The sequence below is a fragment of the Felis catus genome, chromosome C2 (genome assembly GCF_018350175.1).
Source record: "Felis catus isolate Fca126 chromosome C2, F.catus_Fca126_mat1.0, whole genome shotgun sequence".
Lineage (NCBI taxonomy): Eukaryota > Metazoa > Chordata > Mammalia > Carnivora > Felidae > Felis > Felis catus.
Window position 1 is genome coordinate 285,051 of NC_058376.1, and position 16,192 is coordinate 301,242.

General features: G+C 41.1%; 1 protein-coding gene across 11 annotated transcripts in view; it reads right to left on the reverse strand.

The window, feature by feature from the left end:
* The window catches only part of DIP2A (disco interacting protein 2 homolog A), a 118,245-nt gene that overhangs the window by 76,778 nt on the left and 25,275 nt on the right, over nucleotides 1-16,192 (reverse strand). For all 11 annotated transcript variants that reach the window (XM_023238583.2, XM_023238582.2, XM_023238578.2 and 8 more), the window contains 2 exons: nucleotides 6,821-6,892; nucleotides 2,704-2,823 (listed from right to left, as the gene is read on the reverse strand). In XM_023238583.2, coding sequence (XP_023094351.1) covers nucleotides 2,704-2,823; nucleotides 6,821-6,892 — 192 coding nt within the window. The remainder of the gene's footprint in view (nucleotides 1-2,703; nucleotides 2,824-6,820; nucleotides 6,893-16,192) is intronic.

The window sequence follows — 16,192 nt, forward strand, 5'->3', positions numbered from 1 at the left end:
AGTCAGTCAGAGAAAGACAAATATCATATGAGTTCACTCATACGAGGAATTTAAGATACTAAACAGATGAATGTAAGGGAAGGGAAGCAAAAATAGTATAAAAACAGGGAGGGGGAGAAAACAGAAGAGACTCATAAATATGGAGAACAAACTGAGGGTTGCTGGAGGGGTTGTGGGAGGGAGGATGGGCTAAATGGGTAAGGGGCACTAAGGAATCTACTCCTGAAATCTTTGATGCACTATATGCTCACTAATTTGGTTGTAAATTAAACAATAAATAAATTAAATAAATATATAAAACTCAGAAAAAAAAGAAAATGAGAAATTTTTTAAAGATTAAAAACTTCTGTTCTTCAAAAGCCACTTGAAGAGAATGCAAAGACAAGACAAAGCCTTGGATAAAATATTAGCAATGATAAAGGTCTTATATTCAGAAAATAAAGAATTAGAACTGGAATTAGAACTAGAATATACAGTTTATTAACATCAGTCACATGGAAACAGACAGGGAGCAGAGGATGGGGGAGCAGGGAAATAAGGAAGACAGGGAGAGGAAGGGGGCCTTTACTGCAACCTGATTCACGGAGCGCATGCATGCATGTGCAAGTATCTGTATACACATGCAGGTATCTGTGTGCGAGTATCTGCATGCACGTGTGGGTATCTATTTGCGTGTGAGTATCTGTAGGGTGTACATGCAGGTATCTGTGTGCATATGCAGGTATCTGCGTGCGAGTATTTGTGTGCATGTGCAAGTATCTGCACGCATGTGCAAGTATCTGTGTGCATATGCAAGTATGTGTGCAAGTATCTGCATGTGAATATCTGTGTACATGTGCAGATATCTGCGTGCAGGTGCCTGCATGTGCATGTCACTATCCACATGCACGTGCAAGTATCTGCATGTGCGTGTGACTATCTGCATGCATGTGCGAGTATTTGCATACACATATCTGTGTGCACCTGCAAGTATCTTCATGCTGGTATGTGAGTGCACGTGCAAGTATCTGTGTGCACATGTGGGTATCTGCATGTGTGTACAAGTATTTGTGCGTGAGTATCTGCACAAGCAGGTATCTGTGTGTGTGTGCAAACATCTGTGAGTATCCGCACGTATGTGCATGTATCTGCATGCGTAGGCAAGTATCTGTATGTACATATGTGTATCTACATGCGCGTGCAAGTATCTGTGTGCAGGCACCTGCATGCACATGTGACGATCTGTGTGCATGTATCTGCATGTGTGTGCAAGTATCTGCATACAGGTGCCTGTGTGTGCGTGAGTATCTGTGTGTGTGTATTTGTGAGTGCATGTGTGTGCAAGTGTGTGCACTCAGGGCTGAAGGCAATGGTGCTCAGTGAGATGCTGACAATGGTTGTCTCAGGATCCAGAGTCCAAGTGATTTTACTTTTTCCTTAAACCTGATTATTATATTGCATATCACATGTATTGTTTATATCATCAGAAAATATTAACAGTGTGACAAAGTTTTTTAAATATACATTAAATTAGTAAGAAATTTATCAAAAATTTCTCAAGTCACTTCATCACACTCCCATGTTAACATAATATTTTTTTATAATTTTTTTTAATGTTTATTTATTTTTGAGACAGAGAGAGACAGAGCATGAACAGGGGAGAGGCAGAGAGAGAGGGAGATACAGAACCCGAGGCAAGCTCCAGGCTCTGAGCGGTCAGCACAGAGCCCGATGTGGGGCTCGAACTCACAAACCGTGAGATCACGGCCTGAGCTGAAGTCAGATGCTTAACTGACTGAGCTACCCAGGTGCCCCAACATAATATTTAAAATCTTAATATTTTTCTTAGATATTCTTAAAACGGGGGCCATTTCTTTATCTCTGTTGAAAGTTTTTCTTTATTAAAAAATAAAAAAATAAAAAGGCTTACCAAAAGAGCTTAAATGGAAAGGAAATATACGATCACACAATGGGTGTAAACAGGTGAAGCAAAGTACCCAAAATTTACCGACATGTAACCTACAACTGAAAACATTAATTTTTTCAATGCGTGATCTGATAATTCAAATAAAATATCATAGACAAATTTAAATATTCATAAAAATACTGACAGAGTGGCAGAAATCTAGTTAGAAGAAAATCTCCAAAATTAGAAAAAGAAAAAAAAAATTAAAAACACCTACAGTAAAAGCCGCTCCCTAATGTACAAAAATTACTAATACTGACCAGCCCCAAGCTCGAGGTAGAAAAATGGACAAAAATTTTTAAACAAATTATACTAATCGGGGCGGGGGGGGAGAGGGGAGGACATTTCTCCAGAGATTTTAGAGCACCTATCTTGCAGGTTACATTAAGAGATACTGCGGCTGGGGGCGCCTGGGCGGCTCAGTCTGTTGGGCGTCAGACTTCGGCTCAGGTCATGATCTCGTGGTCTGTGAGATCCTGCTTCGGATCTGTGTCTCCCTCTCTCTCTGCCCCTCCCCCTCATTCTCTCTCTCTCCCTCTCTCTCTCTCTCTCTCTGTCAAAAATAAACATTAAAAAAAAAATTTAAAGAGATACTGTGGTTGTGTGAAGGTTAATTTTTCTCTTGAAAAATATCATGATGTGGTGAATCATCATTCAAGTGAAAACAATTTCTTCAGCAGAGCAAAGAACATTTACAGCAAAGAACAAAGGACTGAAAGCCAGTCCACTCGTTGACGCCTGCCCCCTCTGGTCCCTACCTGACCGGAAGCGCTCGTCCCGTGAGTTGGTAGGCCGCGGCTTCTGCTGTTTGGGCGCTGCAGCTGTGGTTTGTGAGGGACCTGGGATCCTATTCTCGGCTTGTAGGGATGGATCTACTCCTGCAAAACAATTTTGTAGGAATATCTTGTGTAAACAATTTGCTTCTCTGGTGATGGAAAAATCCATTTAAAACAGCACATATTTCTCCTATGTTACTACATAGCATGCACCTTACCAAAAATAACAATCTGAGCACATGCACCCTGTGGTGGCCCTTGAAGTCCAGAAGCCCTGTATCTGGAGGTCAGGGACAGAACCATGAATGTCCACTTCTGGCTCTCTCTCCCAAAAGTTCCCAGCCTTCCCTGCCTCACTGTCCACCATCCCCAAAAAGGGTGACCATCACACATCATCCCCGAGACCATCAGCACAACACATGCAGCCACTTAGGGCAGATCCTCTTGGGAAGGTCCTTTAAAAGAATGTTTCTGCATCATAAACATTTCCTGAATCTGCAAAGGCCTGTGTGTCACTTTTCCTGGCACTATCCATGATGTCAACCAACTCAGTAAGAAACATCCCACTAAGCAGTCACTGGGGCATAACCAGTCGCCCTTGGACACAGGCAGAAACGTGGGACAGTGGAGAAGTGAGGGGTGCACGTAATAGTGAGTGTCAGGGAGCACGAGGTACAGAAACCTCAGGCACTGACAACCTCAGCCTGTGACGCCTGCTCGCTGTCTCCAAACCCAACACCTGGACGACGTGCTACACTGCTGCCAGGCCCACAGCCCCTGACCACACAGGTCCTGAGGACACAGTATGGGGAGTAAAGGGACAGGGCCCAAGTACACAAGGTCATGAAACAGAATCCATGGTGTTGTCTGAGCTCTAATTGGCTGATATTTGAGAACAGCACAAAGCAAAGGCTTCTGTCATGCTTCATCAAAGTAGTAAGTTTAGATTTATTCTCTAGCTCAAGACGTCTCATAAAAATAGCCAGCAGGCATTCCAGCCCTGTGGACTCCTCCAGCCCTTATCACCTCCTGAAAAGAGGCCATTTGTCCCTGTCTCCAACCCACTGCTGGACACAGTGTGGCAGAGCAACTCTGCGTGACCTGGAGATTCGCTGAGACAACACACCACGAGGACACATGCAAGGACAGCAGGGAACATGGTGGCTCGGGACTCAGCACCACCACCAGGCCAAACTGTAGATGTGTGGGCAGAATAGACGTCACCGCTGCTGCTCAGGTGCTACATTTTGGGGTGGCTAGTTACACAGAGCTAGATGATGGGACGACTCCTTCTGGAAGTCAGTGTTTAAGCTCTTCAAAATCTGAGCATATACAAACACATACACACGTAGGATAATACTGGTCAGCACTGTGACTGGCATTTTGTTCTTGTGACTCGATAAAATTACTCTCAAGTTCGTAATGGAGAATACACAGAGCCTTGTGCATTATGGATTACAAACAGACATGTCGCAAAGTCATATACATGCATATGGACATCCTTATGCTTGCATTCCAAAATATGGGTGTTTTTATTCTTTGAGATAGATTCATTTATTCCACAAAGATACAAGCCCAATGTGAAGTGATCACACGAGAAAGCAGTACATTTTTAATTTCTACAGGTACCAAGAAATAATTTTCTAAAAAAGTTACAGCAATATACATGCCCATAAGCAATGCACGAAAGTGCTATTTCCTCACATCCTTTTCAGCCCTGGGTGCTAAAAATGTTTTTTTAGAATTTTGCCAATCTCACAGGAGGAAAATGGTTTGCTTTAATTTGCACTTCCACACCTGTTAGTGGGGTGAACATAATTTAATGTTTACTGCCCATCCACAATTCCTCTTCCTTGAATTTCTATTCATTTCATCCAGCTAACAAGTTCTCGAAGAAAACCTGCAGGAGGCCCTGCTCTGCTGGGGACACGACCCTGGCCTGTGCACACACCTGAGAGCAGGGGCCCTGAGAGCAGCTGGTGGCAGCTCAGCCATTCTGAAATATTTTCATTTCTAGGGAACCAAACATACCCACTTTCTTTTCCTTTCTAACTTCCAGGTCTCCTATCTTATAAACACCATTCAGAAGTCACTCAAATATTCTCCTGAATGTTATAGTATTTTATAATCACAAACATACTTAGAGCTTTTATCCTTCTCAAGTTCCTGTTGGCTGATGGTGGAGAGGAAGAACCCAGCCCCGTACAGGGCCGGTCCCCACTGTAAGGTGCGGCCTCCTCCCGGCGCTCCCTGCAGCACTTCCAGACCGCCCACCCTTCCGCTCACTGGCTCTTCTGCCCCGAACACCCAACACCCTCTTGCAGTGACCGTACGTGCACACAGTCCGTTTACCACCCTGAAGGCCGGTCCTTTCTCACTAGGGTTCTTTTTCAACGATGTATTACCTACTCTCAGAACTTTTCTCCTTCAAATGGGTTATTATTTCCAATCCCAGGTTTGGAAATTTTAAAAATCAGCCAGCGGTATTCAGACTGGACTACATAACGTTCACAGATTAATTTGCAAACTGACATTTTAGGATACTAACTTTTTCTATTTAGGAAATTGGTATCTTTCTTCATATTTTAGGGTCTTGGCTATTTCTTTCAAATGCATTTTACGATCCTAATATAGGTTCTGTGGCTTTCTTGCTAAATGTATTAATAAGCATTTGACAGTTTATTGCCATTACAAATGTAAATTTTTTCATTAAAATACTGCCAGATAAAAGCTATTGATCCTTGCACATCTGTCTTCTATCAGACCAAAAACTCTTACTAACTCTAACGGGTAAGTAAGCAGTCACCCGTGTTTCCAAAGAACGAAATAATACCATCTCTAAGTGCAGATGACTGTCTCCAATATTCATCCTGCCTGTTCTCCTGTCACACTGCAGTGGCAGTGGCCACCGGAGCAGAGTGGCGTCAGAACGGGCATGGCGAGCAACGCTTTCTCACCCTGCTTGGGCTGGGGATGCTACAGTTGTGTCACCTAGTCTGACAGTTGCTGGTGACGTTTGTCACATGGGCTTAAAGACACTTTTAACGGTTCCCTTCAATTCCAGTTTTACTCAGAGTTCGCTTTTCTTTTGTTTTGGATTAATGCAAGTCAGTACATAATGAGCCTCCTCGTCCTCTTTTTATTGTTGATTTATTTTAAAATATATCATGCTGACACAGACAGTATAAAGGATGTGTTCAGTTTACAAATTATCACACAGGAGAAAACCGACGTGAAAACTGCCCTGGGAAGGAAATAAACACTCGAGCGCCTTCGGAGCCCCTGCACAACCACCTCACACCACAATGACATGGGGGGCTGACTTCGGTGCAAACCACTCCCTTGTCTTTACCAACTACACAAGAGTTCCTCAACAGCGCGGTCTGGCGTGTTTTTTCAAGTTATACTGCCTGTATCCCTTCGTGATTGTTTCCTTCACTCCCCATCGTGTTTATGAGATTCATCCTTGCTGCTGCGTGTCGGTCTTCAAGCTTTCCACTGGGTGGACTCTGCCGACGGACATGTGAGTCCTTGGCACTTCAGGGATGTAAGAAACATTCTTGTGCACAGAGAAAGGACAAGGTGCAAATGTCTGTCCAAAGCACGTGTGCACCCAAAGGACAGCTGCTGGTCACCTCTGCCCCTCGTCAGCTATACCAGCTGTCCACACCCCACTGTTTAAATCCCCTCCAACAACCCAAGGTAGGTTATGGCTCTAATCCACATTTCTCTGATTACTGCTGAGGTTAAACATTTTTTTGTCTGCTTGTTGGCTAGTAGGGTTTCTGCTTACAACATAGTGATTCAAGTCTTCAGCCCCATTTTTCTAGTGGGCTTTTTTTTTTAATCATGTTGGGGGTCTTTCTTGCTATTTAAGCTTAATTAATTACAATTAAATTAAAAATTCAGTCTCTCAGTTACACTAGCCATATTTCAAGTGCTCAACAGCCATACATGGCTAATGGTTACAGAACATTGCCATTATCACAAAAAGTTAATAAATAGGAAATATACCAATGTTAAACTCTAAAATCAATTTTTAAGTCAAGTTTGGTGAGAAAAATGACAGTTAGAAAACAGTTGAGTGTGTTGACTTTACCTTGAATAAGCGGGATATAGCGTGCAAGCAGTTTTGCCCGTTTCTTTTCATACCCTTTTTGAGTGATGTCACCTAAAACGACAGTGGAAAAAGACAATTACATCTCCTCCAAAGTTCCAAAATTTTTGGATTAAAAATTAATTCATAATGGAGAACCTTGAAACACTAATGCATTGTATGATGCATCCATACAATGGAATACTAGCAGTAAAAAGGAACAAACCATTGACATATACAACAATCTGGATAGAGTTCACATGAACATTGGAAAGAAGCCAGGCTCAAAGGGCTACATGCTGAATTATTCCATTTGTATGACAGTCTGGAAAAGATAAAACTATAGGGACAGAGAAGACAGTGGCTGCCAGGACATGGGCATGAGAAAACGGCTGAGTACAGTGGGGAACAAGGGAATCTGGGGGTTCATGACACTGCTCCGTTGCGATGGTGATGGCGGCCCATGACAGCACATGCTGGTCAAAACCTGCTAGAACTGCACACCGGAAGAGAGACTTTTATTGTAGGTCAATAATACTTTAATGTTTAAAAACTGCATTTGGTATTCCCTAAGAACCTGTCAGAAATGCAGACTTTAAAAAAATTTAATAACAAATTTAAAAATAAAAATTTTTACAGTTTAAAAAAAAAAAAAGAGAGAAAGAAAGAAAAGTAGCCTCCTGGGCCACACTATCGAACATGAGCCCGCATTTCACCAAGATCCCGAAGCGGCTCCTGTGCAGGTTCGTGCTGTGGAAGAGCTGGTCTCAGGCCAAAGCACACCTCTGAGCAACGACTCAGGCACAGGCGTGGCTGTTCTGACAAATCACCAAAAGAAGAACAACCTAAAAATGAATTAAACCACCAGGAACAAGACAGGAAGTGTGTCTTCATGGAAACCCTTCTCGATCTATGTGCACGTTCGGTTTCCTAGAGAGAACTTGGCATGCCCAAAGTGAATGTGTCACGCTTTAGAGATTTTATTTAGACCAGAAATGTACATTACAATTTCCACTGGTAGCTTGTTTGGACAGACTTTCTTCAATGGAAAGTTTTAATGTTTTGTAACCACTCCTCACTCTCCCAGCCCCTGTCCCGATCAGACAAACATGGGGGCAGGCTGCGGAAATCAGGAGACATGAGCAGCTATCATCGAGGGATGCTTTACCAAGTATTTTCTGTATATGAACTCTTCAGAGAGAGAGTCAGGGAGGGGCAGAGAGAAGGAGAAAGGATCCGAAGCAGGCTCTGCATTGACAGCAGAGAGCCCGGACGCTTGACCGACTGAGCCACCAGGCTATACGAACTCTTGACCGCAGAATTTGTTGTGTCAAAACACCCAACAACACTGAATGTGTCACATCTAAGTTAAGACTCACTGAGAGTCTCGGCATTAATACACCATCCTACAGAAGACGATTCTGGGGTCAGGGAAGCACCAGGCCAGGTTACCTCAAGTTCCCAGCGGGTTGGGCACTGCTTTAACCACAGCTCATTCAGTCCAGTCCTCCCCGGCGAGCCCGTCTTCTTTATCTCTTCTGCGCTGTATTTATCCCTCTGTCCCCACCTTATTCCCCCCGCCACCCCTACAGAAAACTAGCCTTAATTTGAATTTGTTCTGCAGAATGTATACTAGTTTGTGTCTTTGTATTTTTACTTTACCTAAATGGCATTATATTGCAAATCTCACTCTGCCTATTTTTTCCCCTGCTAAGCACTCCATTTTTAACATGAGTCAATCCATGATGCAGTGAGCATGCCCCTGCGAATTGCCATGGCCCATGGGGGTGCACTGTCCTTGTCCTACCCACTCACTGGACACTCACAGACCCCAATCTGGGCCAGGATATGATTGTACAATTCAGCTTATTAATTTTTAATTTATGAACAACTTTAAAGTGCATGTATTTTTTATAGAAGTATCTACTAAAAAATGTTTCCTCTGAAATATATGAAAATATGTAATTAAGACAAACTTAAATGAAAACTAAATACTGTTACACTAAACTAAAACTGATAAATCCCTATTTAAAAGCAGAGCACTTGATTTTCCAGGATATTTAAAAATTAAGTATTCATTTCCTAGAAAGGGCTCCTTCTTAGGTCCCCATTTCAAAGGAACATTTACACGGTAAAGATGTCAAAGAGCATTCAGAAATTAAACGTTAACTCCCTGCTTCATGCCTGTGATATTACAAAAGCAGTCTCGTGTTTTTTAGTGAACCAGTTGAACACAACCAGCTACACATTTTCATGTGTAACCAGTTACCATACTTCACTCATCCAACTTAGACACTAACCCAACACGCCACTGAATGCAACACTTCTACCCACACAAAGAGCAAGGTAGAATTCCAAAACAGAATGCAGATACAAAACTAATAAGCTAATAAAAAAGAGACTCAAATAGAAGTTTTCGGAACCCAAGTTCAGTAAACACTAAAGAGACAAACAGCAGAGCCAAACTCCCCACCTAGCTGCACAAAACTGGGGTAACACTGACCCGACAGTTGAAGGCAATCTCAGTCAGACTAATGCTCACCCCTGGCTGAGCACCCCAGCACCTGGGGGACTTGGGGAAAATGCCAGGACCCATCCTTCTCTCGTGGTCTGTGGGCTGGTAGCTGTTCTTACCAGCCCTCCAGGAAGGAGTATGATACTGAGCCAGAGCTCAGGTTGACCTCCATTGCTGCAAGCCAAAGTCACTTAAGATTACAAATGCAAAATCTCAAATGATACCTTCAAGTCCCAACCACAGGTTTTTTTTTTTTTTTTTTAGTGTTTATTTATTTATTTTGAGAGAAAGAGAGAGAGAGAGAGAGAGAGAGAGAGAGAGAGAGAGAGAGAGACTGAGCAGGGAGAGAGGGAGACAGAGAATCCCAAGTAGGCTCCACACTGTCAATACAGAGCCCAATGTGGGGCTTGAACCCACAAACTGTGAGATCAGGACCCGAGCCGAAATCAAGAGTTGGATGCTTAACTGACTGAGCCACCCAGACACTTCTCCAACCGCACTCTCTAAAAGCCTATTCTCAAAATCATTCAACAATTCCTTAAGGTCACAGCAACAAGGATAGGCAATGCACATTACATATAACAGCAAATAATGGGAGACAACTTAATCTTTCATCAAAAGAAAAGAAAAGAAAAGAAAAGAAAAGAAAAGAAAAGAAAAGAAAAGAAAGAAAGAAAGAAAGAAAGAAAGAAAGAAAGAAAGAAAGAAAGAAAGGAAAGAGAAGAAAGAATTAAATATACTGCCATAAATCATCACTGCAGAATACTGTTGGTCCTAAAAAAATGCCTTGGTATTTGGAAGGTAAGGGATGGGTATCACTTAACATAGATTCATGATATCCTATTAAGTAAAAGCAGCAAGTTGAAAAACTATACACATAAAGAATGATCTAATTCTGGGAATTAAAACTATGCATAATTAAAACTATGCATGCGTCCAGGTGTGTACATTTTCCTCCAGGAAATATCTGGAGGGATGCCCAATTATTAATAGTGATTCATTTATTTAGCTTGGGGTGGGTGTGAGGAATATTTTGTTTTTTACTTCATATACTTTTGAACTCTTTACATTTCTTAGCACAATAGTTATAATTAAGAATATATGGAAAATAGTTTGATAATGTACTATGGTTATATAAGATGTTATTGCAGGAAACTGAATGAATTCTATGTACTATTTCCGTAACTTGTGAGACTAAAATTATCTCAAAATAAAAAGTTAAAAATACATGGGAGAGACTATATAAAATTGGTCTTATTTCTTTTTCAAGTGACAAAATTTCCCAGTGAAACCATCTGGACATGCAGATTTACTTTCCAGAAGGTTGTTCCCCCCCCCCACCCCCTTCTTTTATTTTGCTTAATTAAAGCTTTATATATTTCTTAAAGCAGTTTCAAGTTCACAGCAAAATTGGGGGCAAGATAGAGTTCCTATCTAGAGTATCCTATCCTAGACCCCCTGCCCTGACACATGCACCCCTCCCCACATTCTGAACATCTTCCATCAGGGTAGTACATGGTTTCAACTGATGAACTATATGGATACGTAATAATCACCCAAAGTCCACAGTTTAGTTATGGTTCACTCTTGGTGTACGTTCTGTGGGTTTGGACAAATGTATAATAATATATATCCATCATTATGATGTCCTAGAGTATTTTCACTGCTCTAAAAATCCTCTGTGCTCTACTATTCATCCCTTCCCCCACCCCTCAGCCCCAGGCAACCACTGATCCTTCTACTGTCTCCACAGTTTTCTGGAATGTCATATAGTTTTAATCATACAGTAACCTTTCATATTGACTTCATTTAGTAATATGCATTTAAGTTTCTTCCATGTCTTTTCTTGGCTTGACAGCTCATTTCTTTTGTTGAATAATATTCCATTGGGTGGATGAACCAGTTTATTTACCTGTTTACCTACTGAAGGGCATCCTGGTTGCTTCCAAATTTTGGAAATTATGAATAAACCTTCTGCAAACAACTGTGTGCAGGTTTTTGTATGGACATGTTTCCATTTCCTTTGGGTAAATACCAAAGAATGCGATTACTGGGTCGTATGGTAAGAGCATGTTTAGTCTTGTAAGAAACCACCAAACTGTCTTCCAAGGTGGTTGCATCGCTTTGTTTTCCCACCAACAGTGAATGAGCATTCCTGTTGCTCCACAGAGCCTGTGTTGTGTTGCTCCACATCCTTGTGATTAGTGTTGTCATTATTCTAAATTGTGGCCATTCTCATAGGTAGGTAGTGGTATCTCATTATTGTTTGAATTGGCACTTCCCAGATGACATATGAATGTGGAGCATCTTTTCATATGCTTATTTCCCATCTCTATGTCTTCTCTGGTGAGGGGTCTGTTAAGGTCTTTGGACCATTTTTCAATCAGATTGTTTGTTTCCTTACTGTTGAGTTTGAAGAATTCTTTGTATATTTTGGGTAATAGTCCTTTATCAGATGTGTTTTTTGTAAACAATGGCCTGTCTTCCCTTCTTAACCCCGGCTTTTGCAGAGCAGTTTTTAATTTTAACAGAGTGTATCTTTTCAATTATTTATTTCATGGATTGTGCCTTCGGTGTCATATCCAAAAAGTCATCACCATACCCAAGTTCACCTAGTGTTTCTCCTATCTTCTATCAACTAGTTTTACAGTTCTGCATTTTCACATTTAGGCATGAAATCCATTTTCAGTTAATTTTTGTGAGGGGTGCAAGGTTCATTTTCTTTGCATATGGATGTCCAGTTGTTCCGGCACCATTTGTTGGAAAGACCATCTTTGCTCCACTGTACGGACTTTGCTCTTCTGTCAAAGATTAATTGGCTATATTTATATGGGCCTATTTCTGGCTTCTCTGTTCTCCATTGAGAACAGAATTTGTCTAATCTGTTGTCAACACCACACTGTCTTGATCACTGTAGCTTTACAGTGAGTCCCGAAGTCAGATAGTGTCAGTCTTCCAACTTTGTTCATCTTCTCCATGTGTTGGCTATTCTGGGTCTTTTGTGGCTATTGACAAACTGGTTCTAAAGTTTGTAAGAAGAGACAAACTTGCTGGTATTCTTTTTAATTTTTTTTTTTTTTTTTTGAGAAAGAGAGAGAGAGAGAGAGCACGCAGGGGAAGGGCAAAGAGAAAGGGAGAGGATCTGAAGTGGGTTCTGTGTTGACAGCAGAGAGCTTGATGTGGGGCTTGAACTCATGAACTGTGAGATCATGACCTGAGTTGAAATCAGATGCTAAACGGACTGAGCCAACCAGATGCCCCATAAGCTGATATTTGGAGATTACATTCAATCTATTGATCAACTTGGGAAGAACTGACATCTTCACAATATTGTCTTCCTGTCCGTGAACACAGAATATCTCTCCACTTATTTAGTTCTTCTTTATCAGTGTTTTGTAGTTTTCTTCACACAGATTTTATACATATTTTGTTTTATACTTAAGTATTTGATTTGGGGGGTGCTCATGTAAATAGTATTGTGGGGGGTTTTTTGTCTTGTTTTTTTCATGTTTATTTATTTTTGAGACGGTGGGGAAGGGCACAGAGAGAGGGAAACACAGAATCTGAAGCAGGCTCCAGGCTCCATCTGAGCTGTCAGCACAAAGCCCAACACAGGGCTCAAACCCACAAACCCTCAGATCATGACCTGAGCTGAAGTTGGATGCTTAACCAACTGAATGAGTCACCCATTCATTTTAAATTCCACTTGTTCCATGATGGTATATAGGAAAGTCATGGACTTTCCACATACTGACCTTGTATCATGAACCTGGCTACAACTGTCTATTAGTTCCAGGGTTTTTTTTTTGGTGGGGGGTGGAAGGCTTGTTAATCCTTTTGGATTTTTTTTTTTTTAATTTCCCCCTTAAAATTTTTTTTTTAAGATTTTACATAATCTCTACACCCAGAAGGTGGGGCTGGAACTCACAGCCCTGAAGTCAGGAGTTGCATGCTCCACTGACTGAGCCAACCAGGAACCCCTCCATGTTCTACATAGACAACCATGTTATCTATGAACAAAGACCATTTTATTTTTTCCTTCCCAACCTGTATACCTTTTATTTCCTTTTCTCATCGCATTAGCTAGAACTTCCACTACAATGTCAAAAAGGGAATGGTGAGGGGAGTCATCCTTGCCTTAGGTCTGTTCTTACAGGGAAAGCTTCGAGCTCCTCCCCATTAAGTATGATGTTAGCTGTGTGTGTGTGTGTGTGTGTGTGTGTGTGTGTGTGTGTGTGTTTTAAGTTTTTAAAGTTTATTTATTTGAGAGAGAGAGAGAGAGAGAACGTGAGCAGGGGAAGGGTAGAGAGAAGGAAAGAGAGAATCCCAAGCAGGCTCTGTACTGTCAGTGCAGAGCCTGACACAGGGCTCCAATTCACCATGAACCATGAGATCATGACTTGAACCGAAATCAAGAGTTGGACACTTAAGCGACTGAGCCACCCAGGCACCCAGCTGTGGGGTTTTTTTTTTATAGATATTGTGCTTTATCAAGTTGAGGAAGTCCCCCTCTATTCCCAGTTTACTCAGTTTTTATCTTGAATAAGTGCTGGGTTTTGCCAATTGCTTTTGCTGCATCTTTGTACATATTGTGAAATGAACACAATAAACTCTAGTCAGCCATCACCACAGAGTTACAATTTTTTTTCTTGTGAGGAGAACTTTTAAGATCTTCTCTCTTAGAAACTTCCAAATATCACCATGTGATTTTCTTTCTTTAGCCTGTTGCTGTGATGAACTCCATTAATTGATTTTCAAATGTTGAACCAGCCTTGCAGACTTGGGATAAATCCTGCTTGGTCATAGTATATAATTCTTTTTATACATTGTTGGATTCAATTTGCTAATATTTTGAGGACTTTTGCATCTATGTTCATGAAAGATATTGGTCTATAGTTTTATCTTGTAATGTCTTTGTCTGGTTTTGGTATTAGGGTAATGCAGGCCTCATAGAATGAAGTATTCCCTCTGCTTCCATTCTATGAAACAGACTTCGAAGAATGGCTCTTATCTCCTCCTTAAGTGTTTGGTAGAATTCCCCAATGAACCCATCTGGGCCCAGTGCTTTCTATCTTGAAAGGCGATAATTTTTTTATTATTATTATTTTTTAATTTACATCCAAGTTAGTTAGCATATAGTGCAATAATTATTTCAGGAGTAGAATCCAGAAAGGTGATTAATTACTGATTCAATTTATTTTTTAAATAGTTTTCTTTAATGTTTATTTAGTTTTGAGAGAGAGAGAGAGAGAGAGCACGAGCAGGGGAGGGGCAGAGAGAGAGAGAGGGAGGCATGCAATGTGAAGGCTCCAGGCTCTGAGCTGTCAGCACAGAGCCCGACACAGAGCTCAAACCCAAGATCGTGACCTGAGCCGAGGTTGGACACTTAACCAACTGAGCCACTCAGGCAACCCTGATTCAATTTCTTTATTAGATATAGGCCTATTCAGATCATCTATTTCTTCTTGTGTGAGTTTGGCAAACTGTATCTTTCAAGGAGTTGGTCCTTCTCATCTAGGTTATCAAATTCAGGGGAACAGAGTTGTTCATAGTATTCCTTTATTATCCTTTTTTTTTTTTTAATGTTTTTAATGCTTATTTATTTTTAAGAGGGGGAGAGAGAGACAGAGCATGAGAAGGGGAGGGGCAGACAGAGAGGGAGACACAGAATCCAAAGCAGGCTCCAGGCTCCAAGCTGTCAGCACAGAGCCCGATGTAGGGCTAGAACTCAGGAACTGTGACATCATGACCCGAGCCGAAGTTGGACGCTCAACCAACTGAGCCACCGAGGTGCCCCACTTTATTATCCTTTTAATATCCAAAGATCAGTATGATTTTCCTTTCATTTCTGACATTAGTAATTTGTGTCCTTTTTAAAAAATTTTTTGAAGTTTATTTATTTTGAGAGACAGAGACAGTATGATCAGGGCAGGGGCAGAGAGAGACGGAGACAGAGAATCCCAAGCAGGCTCCACACCACCAGCACAGAGCTCAATGCAGGACTCAACCCCACAAAACCATGAGATCATGACCTGAGCTGAAACCAACAGTTGGATGCTTAACCAACTGAGCCACCGAAGCACCCCATGTGTCCTCTCTTTTATAATTAGTGTAGCTAAAGACTTACTAATTTCACTGATTTACAAAGAACCAGCTTTTCCATTGACTTCTGGGGTTTGGTTCATTTATTTCTGCTCTAATTATCTCTTTTATTCTATTTAGTTTTGCTTTAATTTGCTCTTCCTTTTATAGTTTCCTAAGAAGGAAACTTGGGTTATTGATTTTTTAAACAGATATAATTGACATATAACATCATATTAAAGCTTCAGGTGTACAACATGATTTGATACTTGTATATATTGTGAAATGAACACAACTCTAGTCAGTCATCACAACAGATTTATCGTTTTTTTCTTGTGAGGAAAACTTTTAAGATCTGTTTTCTTAGCAGCGTCCAAATACCACCAGTCTGTTCTCTGTTATCTATGAGCTCTGGTTTGTTTTGTTTTGTTAGATTCCACATATAAATGATATACATAGGGACCCCTGGGTGGCTCAGTCAGTTAAGCATTTGACTCTTGATCTAGGCTCAGGTCATGATCTCACAGTTCATGGATTGGAGCCCGCTCCCACCATGTTGGGCTCTGTGCTGACAGTATAGAGCCTGCTTGGGATTCCCTCTGTCTCTCTGCTCCTTCCCCCCCGCCAAATAAATAAACTTTAAAAAATAATATATTTGTGTGTGTGTGTGTGTTCAATGTATACGTTTCCCTTTAAACACTGCTTTTGCTGCATCCCACAAATTTTGATAAGTTGTATTTTTATTTTCATTTAGTTCAAAATATTTTAGAATTTCTCTT